At 52.4% G+C, this 18,206-nt stretch overlaps 1 protein-coding gene across 4 annotated transcripts in view; it reads left to right on the forward strand.

Annotated features, from left to right (window-relative positions):
* Positions 1-18,206, forward strand: part of NECTIN1 (nectin cell adhesion molecule 1) — a 94,574-nt gene that overhangs the window by 42,673 nt on the left and 33,695 nt on the right. For 3 of the 4 annotated variants that reach the window (XM_088177783.1, XM_088177782.1, XM_088177784.1), the window contains exon 5: positions 991-1,142. In XM_088177783.1, coding sequence (XP_088033909.1) covers positions 991-1,142 — 152 coding nt within the window. Of the gene's footprint in view, positions 1-990; positions 1,143-9,494; positions 15,774-18,206 lie in introns of those variants that run through there. The other variant, XM_014892682.2, reaches the window with a different exon arrangement.

An 18,206-nucleotide genomic window follows, 5' to 3' on the forward strand; every position in this document is an offset into this window, starting at 1 on the left:
AGTTCTCCATCCCCAGCTCTCTCCATCTGTTGGTTCTGCCACTCTGACTTAGACTCTGAGGATCTCTCTGGGTTCCTCACATTTCCAAGAAAGCCTCAGAGGCAGAAATGCTCCCAAGGCAGAAGAAATGTCACTTGAGGCTCTTGCTGTGCCTCCTCCCCTTCCTGGGGGCTGCTGCTGTTTTGCTCTTGCCTGGAATGTAAAACCCAGCAGTGCTTTTCTTCTCCTCCCATTTGGATGAGTTTGAGCAGCAGCCAGGGGAGCTGTCAGAGGAGGCAGCAGCCTCCTGGAAATCCCACAGCACCCTTTTGGTTTTGTAGGTTCAGGGCTCTATAGGACCACAGTTAAGGTGTTTTTCCATCAGCTTGGGGTCATTGGCTTGATGCAGCTGGAAAAACTGTGTTTTCTGTACATGAGTGTATATGTAGACATACACAAAATACATGCATCTAGGCACTTCTCTACAATCCTAATTATACCCCCGTTATTCCCTTTTGTTTCTTACAAATTGCTGACAATATGTGCACATTTGGGTTGGGAGGAGGGGAAGGAATTACTTGAGTAATTTTTAATTGCCTAAGAGAAGTAATTACTTTACTTTGCTTCAGTAATTAAGAATAACCAGGCCATGTGTGTCTTTTCCTAACACACAGGGGCTTTTTTTTTTATTTTTTCATCTGCCTTTGTTCTTTTTTTTTTTTTCTGTATCTCTGGGTTTACTTTTGCATTATTCCAGTTTCACACTTACCTGACTGTTCTGACATGGGCAGGGCTCTAAATCAACACTGCTGTCCTTGAGTTTGAATAGAAATTAACACTGGCTGATCAGGAGAGTTAAATGGGCAGGAAATTGGGGTAAAACAGAGTCAGGCTGTGTCCCTTTCCTGCCTACATTAATGGGGATTTTCCAGCCAGCACCTCCAGCTTCTTCACCTGACCCAAAACATTGGTGTCACCTCTGGGGTCAGCCACGGTCTCTGTCCCCCCCAGGCCAAACGGGACCCTGCCAGGGAGTGTGGAAATCCAGAACAACACCATCTACTTCAAAGGGCCCGTGTCCTACAGCGTGGCTGGCACCTACGTCTGCGAGGCCACCAACGCCATCGGGACACGCTCGGGCCTGGTGGAAGTCAATGTCACAGGTAGGACAGCACCTGGGACGGGGGAAAGAGGGTGGGGAGGGACACAAAGGTGTGAGCAGCTGATATCTGCCAGCTCTCCTCAGTCTCCAGTGTCTCCTTTCGGGGCTGGGAATCTCGTGGTGCAGGTGGGGCAGCCGAGTTCTTGGCTTTGTACTGGTGTTGCACTGGTTTGCTTTGGATTTTTTTTTTTCTCTCCTTTCCTCTCGTGGTCTTTTCCTTTCTTACACCGACTCAATTTGTTCCCCCCTTGTCTTCTGCTTTGGATTCAGAGAGATCGTTGTGTTAACAGCAAAGACACATCAGGGAGATATTGATCAGAACAAGGGGCAGGATGGGGATGTGGACTGCCAGAAAGGCAGGAGATGGATGAGTCACTTGTTCAGGATGGTGTTTGGTGCTTCTGGTGTTGGGCAATCCTCATGATTCTTCATTTGAGCTCTGTGAACTCGCTCACCTGCCTGCCATGGATTCCTGTGAGTGCTTGAGGGGCTTTGTCTGGGCTCCAGGAAGGAAGAACATCCCAGGATGCAGGCAGTGGGAAGTGATGCTGTGATGTCACAGGAGACAGAAGGAATGTGACGGCCTGCAAAGCAGTGTGGCCACAGGAGGAGGGAAAGACGTGTGGGCAAACTTAGGTAGTGTCAGGGAGAGAAAGTCATGTCAAGAAATAGCTTCAAGAGAAGAAATAACATATGGCAATAGCCTGATTTCTGAAAGTCAGAGTGACATTGTGAGACATCACCAAGGGGGAAAAGTGGCTGTGAGTGCTTTGAGAGCAGGAAAGGGAGATTTATCCTATTCTTTTGGGGGTGAAAGGAGCAATTTGGGTAATCAGGCAGTGACTGGTGGGTCTCAGGAGGGCTGGAAGTGCCTCTGGGAGCAGTGAGGCGGAGCACAGGCACGCTGCAGTGAGCTCTGGGCTGCAAACACCCGGGCCAGGATGGGCAATGAGGGGAGTGAGGTGCACTGGGGGCTGCCAAGGCATGGACAACACAGGACAGGCTCCCAGGGCTGTTACCTCTCCCTCTGTCCTGCCCAAGGCAGGCAGAGCCTCTGCTGCCATCCCAGTCCTTGTCTGACCTGAGAGTGATGGAACTCCAGCCCCCTCCACCAGCTTTGTCTGGTGGAAAATGCTGAGCAAGCCTAGAGCTGAGTCTGGGGCAGCTAAAATTAGCAATAACTCTGTGTTTGGCACCCTCAGCACCTCAACTCCCCTCTCTGTAACGTGGGCAAACCAGGCTAATCTTGCTCTATCCAAGTGCTTGGAGGTCAATGGATGGGATGTGCTAATGAGATGCTAATTACCCGGTATTTATTTATGATCATTATCACTGTAGCAGGCCTTTCATTCACACCTCCTGTCCTGGATCCCTGCCTGCTGAGTTGTTCCTGCATTTCTCTGGGGGCTGTTTCTTTTGCCAGGGAAAGGCATTGGAAGAACAAAGCCCTTTGTGCCCAGCCCTGCCCAACCACCCAAAACCAGGGCAAGGTCATGGCCAAAATCAGCTCTGGCCATTCCACAGGAGCTGTCACCTCAGTGTCCCTGGGGCAGTGCCTGGTACAGACTGAGCTGACTCCCTTTGGCAATAGAAATCCATCCCACTCAGTGTCCAGAACATTGGGGCACGTTTGAAACAGCGAGCAGAGCTTAAAATCCTCCAAGCTCAGCCCTCAGACACAGACGAGGAGGTGGGACAGGGACTGAAGAAGACTTTGACTCTCCCTTCCCATTCCTCCATAGCCTCTGTGCCCATTTCTTGCTGTCATTCTGCCTGCCCAACCACCCCACACCACTGCAGGTGTCAGGACACCAGGCACAGACACCTCTAGAGACCAGGGGCTGTGCAGGAGGAGCCCTCTGGGATTTGGAATTGTCTCTTTTCCTGGTGTTTTTTTCAGAGGACTGGTTCTCACGCTCCCCCAGCACAGGGCTGGCAGAGGAAGTGGGGGCTGGCAGGATTTCTGGGGTTGGGTTGGTGTCTGCCTGCCTGGAATCTCAGCTGGTTCCCAAAGGTCCTGGCTGTGGGGTTGAGGTTAAATGAGAGGGAATGAAGGGCACACCCACAGCTGCCCTGCTAGGAGGGATTAACAGCCAACCCCACAGGCCAGGCCACATTAAAAAAAAAAAAATCCTTAAATAATTCATAGGATCTGAATATGTTTATCCAGCTCTCCCTAAGGAGCGATTAGGCCGGTGCTGGGGAGGGCTCAGCCCTCCTCACTCAGCTATTACAGGTACATTTGTTTGGGTCTTGCAGGCAATTTAGGGATTGTCAGTGGACCACGAAACCTCTTTCAAGAGCTGCATGCAATAAATGGAGTTCAATCTAGTGAGCAGCCAGCCTTGGGAGAAAAAAAACCACAACACAGAAGGCTGATGCAGAGAAAATCCTGCAGCAGCTTTTCCCCCTATTGTCTCCCTGTTCTCCCCCCTTTTGCCACCCAAAATCTTCCCTCCAGGCCCCAGAGAGGAAGAGTGCAGGGCTGATTCAGCCCCCTGATGGGGAGGGCAATTTGTTCAGAGGGAGAAGGCTGAATGCTTCTATGAGAGTTATGGCGCATTAAAGAGATTGATAAGTGGAAATTTAATATTTTATTCCAGCAATCTGTTCCCATAATAGCTTCTCCTGCCTTGCAGGACCTTTGTCAGTCGCAGGCAAGCCATGTAGTGTGACATGTAACTATTTATTACAGGCAGGTGGGTGACAGAATAAAAGGCTGTGCTTAGGGACTGCATGTGTGTGGTGGTGCTGCACAGAGAACTGACCATGGATATTCATGTGTGTGATCCCATTTGTGTCCTGGCCATGGATATTCATGTGTGTGATCCCATTTGTGTCCTGGCCATGGATATTCACAGGTGTGATCCCATTTGTGTCCTGGCCATGGACATTCACAGGTGTGATCCCATTTGTATCCTGGTCATTGACATTCACACCTGTGGGATCCCATTTTTACCCTTCCCATTGACATTCACACCTGTGACTCCCAGTTTTCATCCTGGCTGTGGGAATGGTTTCCCCAAACCTGTATGCACAGGGATGCCCTGCTGCACAGGACAGGAATAAAGCATTTACATTGGATCCATGACCATGGGCATGCCCTGGCCCTGTGCAGGACACATTCACCCACTTGTGCACTGGCTCCAGCCAGAGGAAGCACAAGGAGAAAGGGAAAAAAATGGCAAATGGATCTTTGAAGGAGACTCACAGAGCTGGGGGAGCAGGGAGAGCCTGTGCCAGCAGCTTTGCAGCTCTGGCCTTGGATGTGCTACAGGCTGGGGGGGAGGAAAAGCTGGCAGGGGTTTCTGACCCCCCCTGCTCTCTTGGCTTCCAGCAGGGAGTTATTTACACACCAGCAGTGCTCCTGTCCCAGCAAGGTCACTGCAAACAGCCCCTGGGGCTGGCTGGAGCTGCTGCCACCACACTCAGGAAAGCCCTTCCTGGGAAGCCCTAAATCCCAAACCCTGCAGCAGGTGCTCCCAAAACCAGATTTAGGTGGGAGGATGTCGGGCTGGGGGGGCCAAAGAGGAGCAAGCCCCGAGGAGGGGGGGTCTGGCTGATGCTAATCTTCCAGAGTGGCAGTGCATCCTGTCTGGTGGCATCTGTGCCAGCATCCCCCACGGGAGCAGGGCTTGATTGACAGGGGATAGGTGACCTGAGAGAGAGATTAAAACCTAAGACACGTTTGGCATCTGGCCTGAAAGCTGTCACACTCTGAAACGCCAGGGGCAGCTGCTGAACTCCTGGATTAGTTTGCCAGTGGTTTTTCCACCCCCCCACCCGCCCTGCAGGAACCCCTGGGAGGGAGAGGAAAGCTGGAGATGGACATGCAGAGGTGCAGGGGGGAGCGAGGAGGTCAGCAGTGCTCTGGGCTTCTCAAATTGCAGCTTTGTCCCGAGGTTTCTCCTTATCTTCCCTGGTGTACATAACTTAACACGGGAGTAAAGTCCTGGGATAATTTGGCACGGACTGTTCTGGCAGGGAAAGTTTGCCATCAGCAATCTGGCTCCTAAACAAACCCTACAGGGTCATTTCTGTATTTGCTGAGGCCATCTGGGAACTGGGGAGCCCCGTGAATACGTTGGAATTCAGGTTCCCGTTCCTCCCTGGAGCTGCTGTTCACATTGTGTGGATGTTTGGTTTTCCAAGACAGAAGGAAATCCAGAGTCTTCCTCTGAAGAGCTTGGGCTGACACGTGTCCAACATGGAGTTTGACATTTTCTTCAGTGCCCATGGCTACAGGGGGAATTTGGGCTGGTGCTGGCTTTTCCCTTGGTTCTTAGAATTGAGGAGAAAATGATGGCAATGGGACTTAAAGGAAAAACATGTCCACAGGAAGTAGTCTTTTAAAATATCCCAGCAGATGAGCAGAAGGGCTTTTGAAAGCTGATTTCCCGTGGATCTGCATATCACAGAAGAATTACTGGGTGTCTAAAAATACCCTTTTTCTGATCTGGGCCCTTCCTGCCCCTGGGAGCAGCCTCCTGTCCCTCTGGGTTTTCTGATGTCTAATGAGGTTTAGCTCCCACCTCTGCCAAGGATCCCACTCCAGCCATCCCCAGGAGCTTTCTCATAGGAATAATTTCAGCTCCTTCTGTCACATAGCACTAAAATTGGCCAGCAGGCTCAAAAAAGCAGCAGATAAAGGATTGATGGACAGGTGGGATGATTTGCATGCACCTCATTTTTATTGAAAAACAGCCATTAAGAGAAAGATGGGATTTTTTTCAAACCTGTACTTTTGAAGCCACTCTTGTGATGAGGAAAGTTTGGGGGAAGTTTGTGGCCTCACTGTTGAGCCCTGGGGTGCTGCAGGAAGAGGGCAGGAGGTGCCTGGAGCCTTGCAAAGGGATCAAAGAGAACCTGTGGGCTGGGCCAGGTGCCAGGCTGAGCCCAGGGTGACCTCCTGTCCCCCTGCTCTCCCAGCTGCTGTCCCAGAGGTCTGGCTGCTGGCACAGGGACAGGAAGCTGGGCTGAATGCAACAGCTGGCAGAGCCGGGCACGGGCAGATAGTATTGCTGCTTTAATTCCTATTCATACAGCACTCCCTCTTTTTATAAGGGCTGGGGGGTGGCAGGCGGGGGGAGGCTTTTCATGCTGGCATTAAAGCCTGGCTTGTTCCCCCTCCCTCGGCTCCGCTGTCTCCTGTTTCTCCAGGCTGCTTTTCACAGCCGCTTTAATTCTCTCCAGACTCTTCCTAATGGATTTTTCACATGGGGCCCCCGAGCACGCTCAGGCATCACACCGGTTCCCAGAAATTTCACGCCCCCCTCGGACACAAAAAAAAGGGGATCCTTTTCCCACACTTCCCCCTCTCTCCTTGGTGCTGGCTCTGTTTGGGGTGGGCAGAGGGGTGGATCCCATTGGGTGGGATTGGCAGATGTCCTGGTGGTTAACGGACCTGGATGGAGGCACAGGTGACACGCTGGTCCCTGCTCACCACCTGCCAGAGCCGAGACACCTTGTCACAGGGAACACCAGCGACAGTCCTCGAGGGTGGCAGCAGTCCCACCCTGCTCCGGAGCCAGCGCTGGGCTGTGCCGCCATCCAGTGGCAGTGCCGGGCTCTGGAGTGGCCAGACCCCCTTGTCCCCGGACACTGAGCCCACCCCAGGGTCACCCACACCCCCCCAGAGCCCCCCCTGTCCCAGCTCTGGAGGGAGGAGGAGGAGGGAGGAAGCTCTCTGGGTGATTTGGGGCTGCTGTGTGATATTCCCTCATCTTCTTTCTTTCTTTCTTTCTCCCTTCCCACAGTCTGGGTTTGTTTTCTCTGGCATGGGAACGGGGCCATGGTGAGGAGGATGGGGATGGGATGAGGGGAAAAAAATAGTTCCTTGCATGAGCGAGGTGTGAAATCCTCCAGGGATGGATGGAGGGATGGATGGAGGGATGGATGGAGGGATGCAAGGATGGATGGATGGATGGATGGATGGATGGATGGATGGATGGATGGATGGATGGATGTGTTCCTGCTCATGTCCACAGCACTGGCAGTGCCAGGGGGTGGCAAGTGCTACATCAAGGGTGGGCAGCGCAAAGGGCAGGGAAAAAATAAAAATCTCCTGAGAAAGGTAGGAAAACATCCTCCCTTTTCTCTTCACGTGTCTAAGCTGGACTGTTAATGAGGCTTTTACCAGGAAAGTGGGCCAAGCTCCTTTAGAAATCAGGCACAGACTTCCCCTGTCAGATCTGCTCTCCAGAGCTGGGAGGCAGATGGATCAGTGGGGTGTGAGGGATCAGTGGGGTGTGAGGGATCAGTGGGGTGTGAGGGATCAGTGGGGTGTGAGGGGTCTGCTCACCACGTCTGGGGCATTTCAGGCTGGGTTTTGGGACCTGTGGGGCACAGAGTCAGCCTTGCTGTAGAGAACAGCAGGGTGTGAGGAGGCTTCAGAGCTGTGGGAAAATGAAAGATTGAGTTTTCCCTGGGGACTGGGCCCAGCTTGCTGAGCTTCCCCTGCTCCCACTCATGCTCCAGGTGCTCCCCTGCTTCGTGCACAGCTTTGGGAATTGGGCACCACAGAGGCTGGGACAGCCAGGAGCAGCCCCGGGAGTGGCTGGGCAGGGGCAGAGGGAACTGTGAGGATTTTGTGTGGTTGAAGCTGAGCCCTCAGCAGGCAGGACCACGAGGGGATGGACGTGACTGTCCCTGGTGTCCCTGCAGAGAGGTTCTGCCATACCCAGCTGCCTGGGACAGGCCTTCTGTTGATGCAACACATGGCTTTGGCTTCCCACAACCCAACCCCGGCTCCCTGGGCTGCAAGACATGCCCTTGCTGCTTCTCCGAGGCTGTCTTTGGAGAAAAAAATGCTGGCTCCTGCCTGCACAACGTCTTGCTCCTCATTCTGGCTGCAGCAGGGACCCTCCATCTGTCCCCCAGCCCACTCTGCCCACGGGGCTGCTCTCTGTGTGGGTTCAGCCTCAGGAGGCTTCGCTCCAGGCAAGTCTGCAGGAACCAAGACACTGTTGCTGGGTTGATGTTTCAGCAAAGGCAGGAATTAATCATCTTCCAGGCACAAAAAAAACCCCCAAAACATTTATGGCTCAGGCCAGAAATTGCTTGAATTCAATGCCCTTGTCCAAAACCTGCAGCTGTTGCTGTGCCTTCACTTGGGGGAAGCTCTGTCCTCCCCTCTCACTCATGGCTGAGCTAAGCTATGCCACCAAGGGGGTGGGCACAGTCACTGTCTCACATCCCTTTGGAATCTGCTGCCTTTGAGCTCCTCTTTCCCCATCACCCCACCCTGGCTGTGCTCAGGGATGCTGAGTTTGCTGCTGGGTCTGCACCTCTCCTTGGCTGCTGGGGGGAAAATGAAGGCCAGGAGGCTCCAGGGTTGGCAGACAAGCTTTGGGGGTGGGAAAAGCACTGGGAGAAGTCTCATGTGCAAAGACAAAGCTGCCACAGGGCATTAACCAGGCACCTGCTGCCTGAATGGGGAGGCAGGTGAAGGGCTGAGACAACCACGTGGTGTTTAATGGCTCATGGACAGGGGTGTTCAACAGGCTCTGAGCTCGGCCAGGGGCTGTAACTGTGCCCAGCAAGGTTGATTGAAGTCCTGGCTCAAACTTTATCTGTGCCAAAGTGTAGGTGTTGTACTGCATGAAAGAGAAGAGAGCTGCTTTCTCATCTCTTTCTTCTTTTTGAGGTTTTTATTTTTTTTTTTTTTTTAAATAGGTCAGGGTAACTATAGGAGCAAGATTAGCAGGAGGAGTGGCACTGTGCTGGCCAGGGAAGGGGGAGAGGCAGTGGGAGGGCTGTGTCCTTGTGCTGCAGGGTCAGCACAGGGGGTCAGGAACCAGCAGGGCTCTGAGCAGCCACGGGGCACCTGTGGGTGCGTGGGGGATCACAAGGTGCTGCTGCCTTCTGGCCCCAAACTGGTTCTGCTCGGGGCTGGGATGTGAGGAGAGGGATGCAGAGCTAGTGGCACCTCTGAGCAGCTCGGTGCCCACCCTCAGCTGGGCTTTGGGGTCTCGCTCCCCTGTCAGGAGCACTCTCTGGGAAAGTGGAATTGTGTTCTCTGGTCAAACGGAGGCATCCGGACTCAAGACACGGGGCAGGTGGGATCTGAGCACGCCCGGAGGGCTGGGGAGGGGAAATCACAGCTTCCAGCCTGCTGGGCTCCTGCATGAGGCTTGGCCAGCTTGGCACGGCACCTTCCCCTCGCTGAGGCACAGCTGACCCCTGTGAGGACGCCCCTCTTCCCCTTTCCCCACTTTTTCCCTTCCCTGTTCCTTACCCTCATCTTCCCACCCCGTCACCCCCCGCCCCAAAGTGGCAATGAGAGCATGGAGGGAGGGCGCGTTTCCGCATGGTTTGACACTGTTCCCCCTTCCATCTGTCTTTTCCTACCCAGAATTTCCCTACACCCCGTCTCCAATCGATGATCACAAATCCATGGTGCAGCCGAACATCCCCACACCGGTGATTGGGGGCATAGTGGGAGGCGTCTCGCTGGTCCTGCTGGTGGCCGTGGTGCTCTTTGTGGTACTCCGGCGCCGGCGTCACACCTTCAAGGGTGACTACAGCACAAAGAAGCACGTGTACGGCAACGGCTACAGCAAGGCTGGCATCCCACAGCACCACCCCCCCATGGCCCAGAACCTGCAGTACCCCGACGACTCGGACGACGAGAAGAAGCCGGGCCCCTTGGGCGGCAGCACCTACGAGGATGAGGATGAGGATGCGGGAGGAGAGCGCAAGCTGGGCGGCCCCAAAGCCTACGAGGAGGATGCCAAGAGGCCTTACTTCACCGTGGACGAGGGCGAGGCCCACCCCGAACCTTACGACGAGAGGACACTCGGCTTCCAGTACGACCCCGAGCAGCTCGACCTGGCCGAGAACATGGTGTCGCAGAACGACGGGTCTTTTATTTCCAAAAAGGAGTGGTACGTGTAGCTCCACGCCCCTCTGCTACACTCACACACACACACACACAAACACACAAACACGACCACGCTCACGAGCGATGCTCTTCCCTCCCCTGCATCCCTCCACACGCCCCGGCTGCCCTGCACAGACTTTTTGGATGCTCCCAGCAGAGGCGAGCAGGGAGGGAGGGCAGCTTTGCTTAATGATCTTTTTTTTTTTTTTGGGGGGGGGTGTTTGGGGCGGGGCTCGTGCGGGAGGGAGGGAGGTCGGGTAATTATTTTCTCTCGGTTTTGGTTTGGCTTTTTAATTTCTCTCTTCGACGACTTTCGTCCCCTTCTGTGGTGTTTGTATTGGTCGGTGGCTTAGGTGTTACTCTTTGCTTTAACGACTGTTGCCCAGCCTGTATATTACACTCTGTTTGTGTCTTCATGTCTCAGAGTGCCCTTCCCTCCTCCCACTCCCACCCCCCTGAAACACTGGAAATTTGTTTGTATGTTGTCTTCTCTGTTTGTTTTTTAACCTTGGGAGGGGGGCAGGTGGGCTGTCCCTAGGACAGAGGCCAGGAGAGTTTTATGGCAATGGAAACATAGGTGCCATTATCAGGTGAATGGATTTTGGGGGTTTTTTTTTCCCCCCTAATCGTTTGTTTGTTTGTTTGTTTTTTTGGTGGGGTCTGGGTGACATTCCCATTGCCTGCTGCACACCTGGAGAGAACCACACCCAGTTTTTAATGACTCAATAAAAGGAAAATGAGGAGAAAGGGGGGAAAAAAAAGCCCTGGACCAAACCCCAGGTGCAGGGGCTGATAGCAGAGCAGGGAAACAAAACTGCCATTTTCCTCCTACAATTTATTATTGCTTGGCTTTTCATTTTTCTGTCTTTGTTTGAGTGTTCTTTTAAAAGAAAGAAAAGGAGTATTTATTGCTGACACTTTTGCCCCCGTGATGGCTCAGAGAAAGGCTGGCTCTTCTTGTTCTTGTTGCTGTTGTTGTCGCTGGTACCAGCCACAGAGCAGTTCACTGGGGCACATCCACTGGGGAAGGGACCAACTGAGGACACTTTGCTTCCACACATTCACTGCCTTCAGCTCTGCTCTGCACACCCAGGCAGGGCAGGACCAGCCCCTGAATTTTATTTTATTATACCACTAAGACTTAATTGTCATGTGTTTACACTTTATTTTTTCTTGTGGTCAGAGCACGGGGGTGTTTCTCTCTCTTTCTCTCTCTCTCTCTTTTTCTCTCTCTCCTAGCAACAACCCCAGCCCGTGGCTGCACCACGTAGCTGGCATTGATTGCCACTTTTCCAATATCACATCCCTCTCCTGAGCACAGGCTTGGCAGACAGGGTAGGAGGGATTGAGCCTGGGGTATTGATCTCGCCCTCCTTGCCTTGAGCCGGTGTTGTGCTGGGGAGGTTTGGATTGCTGCTATCTCTGCTCTGTGAATAAATGGGATTCCAGACTTCAGGGCCCTCTGTCTCACACCGACCATCTCCCAATTAGATTCACTGGGTTGGGGCTTATTTTTCTTCTTGTGGGTTATAATTTTTTTTTTTTAATTTGATGTATAAATAAATCTTTTGTTTGAAAAGAAATCCCCAGTTTTCTGAGCTGTATTATCATGCACATCTAAAAATAGCAGGACTAATTCTCCTCCTGCCTTACCCGCTGGGTTTTGTTCCACAGCGGTTATCCTGCTGCAAAAAGGGAGGAGGGTGGAGAGGCAGAGCCACACAGATGAGTCAAGGTCAGATCTCTGGTCCAGGCAGCCTCCAAAGCTTTTCTTTCCTGTGAGGTGCTCGGTGCAGACCACAGGGAGCTCAGCCTGAGCCATCCCCAGCGTGCTCTGATTGCATTAGTGGGGTAGGGCAGTGGGCAATCCAATTGTAGGGCTGTAATCTCCCTGCTGTTCCTGCCAGCCCCTCAGGCTTCCTGGCTTCTGGCATGACAGCCACATGCCACAGGAAGGCTGCTTTGTGTCCTCACAGAGCCAGGACAGGCAGAAATTCCCTCGGGATCCCTTAGGCTGAACTGTCCCAGCTCCGTCCATGTCACCAGGAGCACCCTGTTAGCAAGAAAGCCCCCAATAAAGGAAATCAAACCTTTTAACATCTCTCCAAATCTCTGATTGCTGATGATTAGTGGTGGGAATGACTTCCCTCCAGTGCCTTGGCAGAGCAGCACACACTTTGATTTCCCCAAAGGGAGAGCCTGTAATCTGGATCAGGGCAGAGCCTGCACAGTGTGTGGTGCAGGGAGAATTCCCAACAAATTCCATCTCTTGAGTGAGTAATCCTGTAGATCTGAATGCCACAGCCAGGCTCAGAACGGGATGGTGACAGTGCCTCCACCACCAAACTCTGGGCACTGAGTGAGATCAGTGGCACAGACCCTGCCCTGCAGATTTCCCCCTGCAGCTACACCCCGTGGGGAGGTGGCTTTGGAAGAAAACAATCTTTTATAAAATCTGCAAGGCCCAGCAGTGATTCGGGCAGAGGCCTCAGGTCTGGCACGTTCCCACCACACTGACCCCACGCTCTGTGTCCTAAAGAACAAAGGTGCAAATCCTGGCAAGTGGGGCAGAAGGGTTTGGGAGAGATCAGGGCTGTTTCCAGGTTCAAAGGAAATCTGCTTTGGGAGTTATTAGTTTCCCTTTGAAGGTGTCATTTTTTGGAGCTGTTGCCTCCTTGGCTTATTTATTCCCCATTCACACAGTGAGTGAGGGCTCAAAAACCCAGTGAGACCCAGGGAAAGGAAAGGAAAGGAGAGAGTGGAGCAATGTGAAATCTCCAATTCCTGTACACAATTCCCACACTTTCTCCTGCCCTTTTTGCACCAGCCCAAATGTAGGACTTAGCTCAGCCACTTACCTCCTCAGAGTGGTTCAGAAAAGGGGTCAAATGATCATTTTTCATCCAGAACCTGGAGTGGAAGATCCTTAGACAGCGTTGCCTGGCACAGCAGCGAGGCACCCTGCGAGTTCAGGGTTCAGTGCTGCATTTCTCTCATCCTTGAGCTCTTCAGCATTGCTCCCCTGGTGCAATTATCACCACAGCCATGGAGAAATGCCACCTCTGTGCTGTCATTTGCTTCTTGCTGTCCCTTGCAAGGTCAGCTAGACGGCCAAGAGACTCTTGGGGTGGTAATTAGCCAAGTGATTAGCCATTAATCCATAGCAAGGTGGAAGAAAAAAAGAAGTGTGGGGGAAGAAAATCAGATTGATGCTTCATCTGAGAGCTGTTTTGGTCCAGTAATAGCATCACTGCCTTCTCTGGGTTAAACTGCTCTGAGGGGGCCCCTGAAGGGAATTAGATGAGTTTTTCCACCACCATCAAGCAGAAAGTGATACCTGTTCCTACCTGAGTGCAGGGCTGAGCTCAGGAGAGAGGTCAAAGTGAAGAATCACATTCATCCTGCTGCTGGGGGCTTCTGCAGGGAGGGAATGTGCTGGGGCTGTGCAGGGCTCAGCAGCAGGGCCAGCCTGGGCTGTTCTTTGCTCTGGTGATGGTGTCACTTGTCCCTTTGTGCCCAATTTCCTGCAGTGGGCAGGTTCTGTCAGGCTGCAGTGCCACACGTGGGCTCAGGGGCTGGGTCACCTCTCTGGGTCACCTCAGGCTGCCTCCAGTGAAAAATCCCCTGCTTCTCCACCCCCCTTTCATCAGAGGTGCTAAGGAGGTGGAAAATGCCCCTGTGGGACCTGGCAAAGAGCGAGTGGGATTTTCTCCAGTGGGAAGCTGCTCATGGGCCTCCTCCCCTCAATCCTGGTGCTAGGGAGCTGCTGCTCTGCAGGAAAAGTTCCATTTCACACCAGTCCCGAACTGGTGTGGCTCCCCTGGCTGTGCCTGGGCTGGGTTTCTGCCTGGGAACACCTTCACCCTGCTCGGGGCTGGGTGTCAGTGCCTCATCCATCCCCTCATCCATCACCTCCCTGGGCAGGGATCGTGGTCCAGGAGGGAACAGAGGCAGCAGCTGGTGCTTTTCCCTTTTCCAAACCCTCAGCCTGGATGGCAAATCTTGTGGTACTTCAGGGTGGGTGGGGAAGCTGAGCAGGCAGAGAGAGAGGTCAGTGTCCCAAAATTCAGGTGAATTTGGCCAATCCCCCATTTCCTTCCCAGTTTGGATGCAGGGAGCTGTACAAGTAAACAGGTCTGTGTCACAACCCACAACGAGCCTGTGCTTTATGCACAAAGACACCCCAGCTGTTTCCCTGCTGGGGCTTTTCTCTAGGATTATTCATTGCAATTCACCCTAGTGATGTTATTTTCCCTTATTTAATTACCAGGTTTGTTGGGTTTTTTTTTCCCCTGTTAAATCATTTTCATTCAAGCAGGGAAAAAAAAAATAAGAAGAAAAAAAACAACCTGAAGATTTCCTCATGAAATAAATCAACCAACTGAGCTGGTTGCACCAAATTGATTGCAAAGACATGAGGGACAAAGGGAGCCATTTTCCTGATGTTGAGTCAGAAAGAAACACAACAACAGTTCAGAGAAAAATCACGGAGGGTTAGGGAGAGAGAGATTCCAAAGATTGATCTCGAGGCAATTAGAGAAGGGGTGTGATAGGAACGGGGGCTGCTGCTCTGCTTGGCCCTTTCCCTTTGCCCTGCACAAGCACACACACGCACACGCAGAGAATTTTGGGGTTTGGGTACCAGATGAGATGGAGGGAAAAACCCCATTGCCCTTGTGGGGGTCAGATGTGTCACTCCTGCAGGCTCTGAGGTTTCCCAGTGTGGAAATGGGGGATCCCATTTTTGGACTTTTAAGTTCCCCTCAACCTCTGCTGTTGTCACACTGGAGTTTTGGGGAGTGTGGGGACAGGGACACTGCCAGCACCGTGTGGCTGCTGCCTGTTCTTTACTGGTGAGGTGTGAACCAGCCCCTCACCCTCCCCACCCTGCTCTCCTTCCATCCCCTTCATCCCCAAGGAAATCTGCTGCCAGCCCCAGCTTTTCCTTGGGATGAGCAGGGGAATTCTTGGACAGGGGAGGGCGTGAAGGTCTCGGGTCCTTCCCATCCCTCCCAAACTCAGTCCGGAGTGGCACTCAGGGGCTGGGGGAGAGCAGGGGACAAGGAGAGCCAAGGCTCAGAGCTTGGCTGAGCTTGGATTTGGGGCCAGGGGGATTTTCCAGGTGTGATTCCCTGGAGTGAATGTAAGGAGCACACGGAGTCAGATCCTCCACTGGCAGACACTGCTCGTGGTGGAGGATCTGGATTTTCTTTTCTTTGGCCTTTCTCTCTTTTTTTTTTAAAACATGATTCCTCAGCTCCAGTGATTTTATCTCTCTTTTTCTTTGTCCTCTGGCTGTAATGATCATTGTGGAATTCAAACTGCAGACAGACAAACAAACAACCCCAACCCCACTTTTTTTTCTTTTATTTTTTTTTAATTTTGTAATCTGTGTTGTAAGTGCTTTTGTAAAAAATAAAAAATAAAAATAATAATAATAATGTAATGGACTTTTATGATTTTGGTTTGTTTTTTTTTTTCCTCTGTTTTTGTTTTTATTTGGGTTTTTTTGTTTGGTTGTTTTTTGGGTTTTTTTTCCTTTTGTTTTGTTTTGTTTTTTTTTTCCATCCGTTGTAATTTGTTCATTTTGAGTCCTGGGGTGGGTGGGGGGGGGAGTATTTTCATGGTTATAATTTGTGTGGGTGGGGTGTTGCATCACCCTTCCTTTTACTTGTATAAAAAAACCAATAGTGGCTGAGCTGTGGAAAAAAAAAATGTACTTTTTTATAAATAAAGAATTTTAAAAAAAGAGACCTTCTCCTTTTTGGGGCATCCATGGCTGCGTCGTCATGCACTCGGTGACTGGGAGCTGGGAGGGAAGACACAGCAGCAGGTTTGGGTTGGAAATATCCCAGGATATGCAGCATTTTTTGGAAATTCCAATTATTTGTATTTGTATTTTGGAAGGGGAATTGCTTGCAGGCTGAGGGTTAAGAGATCTCCAAATCAGCAGTGGGCTGGTGAAGGTGGACTGGGAATGACTGGGTTTGCCACTGCCTGGGTGGTTTGGTGTGGAATTCTTGGACAGCAGAGCCACTAGAGGCTAAAGGAGGCTGGGAGTGCTTCCCTTTGTTGATGTAAACAGTGAAATTCCTTGGCTGAGACCCAAAGTTAACCTGAGCTTAAAAATAAATTGCTAGAAAAACATAGGGCAGAAAAATCCATCCAGAAATCTGTGAGAAGTTAAAACAAGTGTCTGTGGCTGAGGAAGTTCTCACTGCTGGCTGTAGCAGATGGGACAGGCTATTGGAAAAATGTCAATATTTCCCTAGAAATGTGGAATTAGCTGGTGTCAGGGCCAGGCTGCAGGGACACTGCAGGATGTTTTCTAGTGCCACACGTGCCTGCCATGGCAATGGTGCTTCCAAACCCTCTGCAGGCTCAGGGGTGCTCAGGGTGAGCTGAGCCAGGGCATGTCCCCATGTCCCCATGTCCCCATGTCCCTGTCATTGCCTTGGGAAGGACACTTTGCTTTCCTGTGAACAGAGGCTACAAAGGAAGCCTTGTTCCCAAAGATCAAGGCCAGGGAGGGAGAGACAAGGCAGGCAGGAGATGAGAGGGGTCAGTGCTGTCCTTGCACTGGTATCAGAATTCCTCTGCCATTCCTCTGGGGTGTGGGATGCTCCCTGGGAAGGGATTTTGCACCCAACCTCAGCACATGGCTGATGTGCTGAACCTGAACCTGAACCTGAACCTGAACCTGAACCTGAACCTGAACCTGAACCTGAACCTGAACCTGAACCTGGCCCAAACCCCAGCACAGGGGGACAGGGATGCCGACCCAAATTCGGATCCGAGCTGGAGGGATCTTTTCTGTTTCCCACAGGGAATGCTCAGGGTTAGGCTGGGAAGGAGTGGTTTGGTCCCTGGGGCTGGCACCAGGCTGGTGATCAGTGCCCTGTGTGCAGCCTGGAATCCCCCAAAATCCTGTGCTGCTCATGGAGCCGGGTCTCAGTCATTCTGCTCTGGGAGGGGTTAGAGAGAGCCCTGGGAAAGCTTTCCTTGTGGAAGAGGAGGAAAAGCCAGGCTTCAAGGTGGCCAAGGAGACTTGTGCCCACTCTCTGGGCTGTGTATCTCTCTCCACCCATTTCCCCCCTCTCGTTTTCCCCCATTAGCCATGGCAACTGCTGGAAGTGCAGCTTTCCTTCAGGAGTGACCAGAACCTACAGAGCCAGCTCCCAGCAGCTGCCTCAGCCACTCCAGCCAAGTCTGGGGGTGGGGAGGAACAAAAGGAGCACTGGAGAGCTGGGGCTGAGACGGGAAGAAGGACAGGAGGGGCTGTCTTGCCTTGGATGAGCCCTTGGGAAATGCTGCTCTGGTTTCCTAAGAGTTCAGTGATGATGGATAAAACCCATGGCTGGGGCCTCTCCCCAGCAGCTCGGGTTGCAGGGGGCTGAAGGCAGCAGGAGCAGCCCCCCATGCAGCGCCCCCGAGGATTGGGTTTCTTCGGAACCAAACAGAAACACATTGGGCTGGGAGGGCCAGCAGTGCCTGCAGCCCATGGAGAAATGGCAGAGTGGTTTGGATGCCTTCTCCAAGGCACAGCTCTGCAGGAGAGCCCCAAAAAGGGGCTGCAGAGCCCTGAGGAGGGCAGAGGGGTGAGGCAGGAGCTGCATCAGGGCAGCAGGAGAGTTTTGTGTGCACGGCGCTGAGCGTGGTCCAGAGCAGAGTGGGATTCACCTCCCCGGCAGTGGGAGATGCACGTGGAATTCAGGGCTGGGATGCCCCTGGTGGAGGTGCAGAGCCAGGTTCCCATCCCCTGTGTTCCATCTCCTTGCCTGGCTGCAATGGGGTTTTATTTCTGCCCGAGCAAGTGAGTTGGAGTAGGATTTGTGGTGAGACACAGCTCAGGGCAATCAGGGAATTTCCAGAGAACCTGCCCAATATCCCTGGAACAGACACCTGGGATTAACACCTTGCACAACACCCAAAACCAGGGATCCACAGAATCAGAACTGGAAGTGCAGGAGCCAAAGGGCTCCAGCAGACAGAGGGGAAGGCAGGGACTGGGAGATGTTAAACCACTGAGGGGGCACTGGAAACAGCTCAGGTTGCTGAAATGTGTGACCTTCAATCCCAAATTCCTTGTGAGGTGAGAGGCAAGTCCTGCTCCAGTTCAGCTCAGAGCACTCAAGGTCACACACAGCCCATTACATCTCCTCCAGCTACTGCTGGATAAATGGA

Source organism: Sturnus vulgaris, chromosome 23 (assembly GCF_052056855.1).
Source record: "Sturnus vulgaris isolate bStuVul1 chromosome 23, bStuVul1.hap1, whole genome shotgun sequence".
In the NCBI taxonomy this organism is placed as follows: domain Eukaryota; kingdom Metazoa; phylum Chordata; class Aves; order Passeriformes; family Sturnidae; genus Sturnus; species Sturnus vulgaris.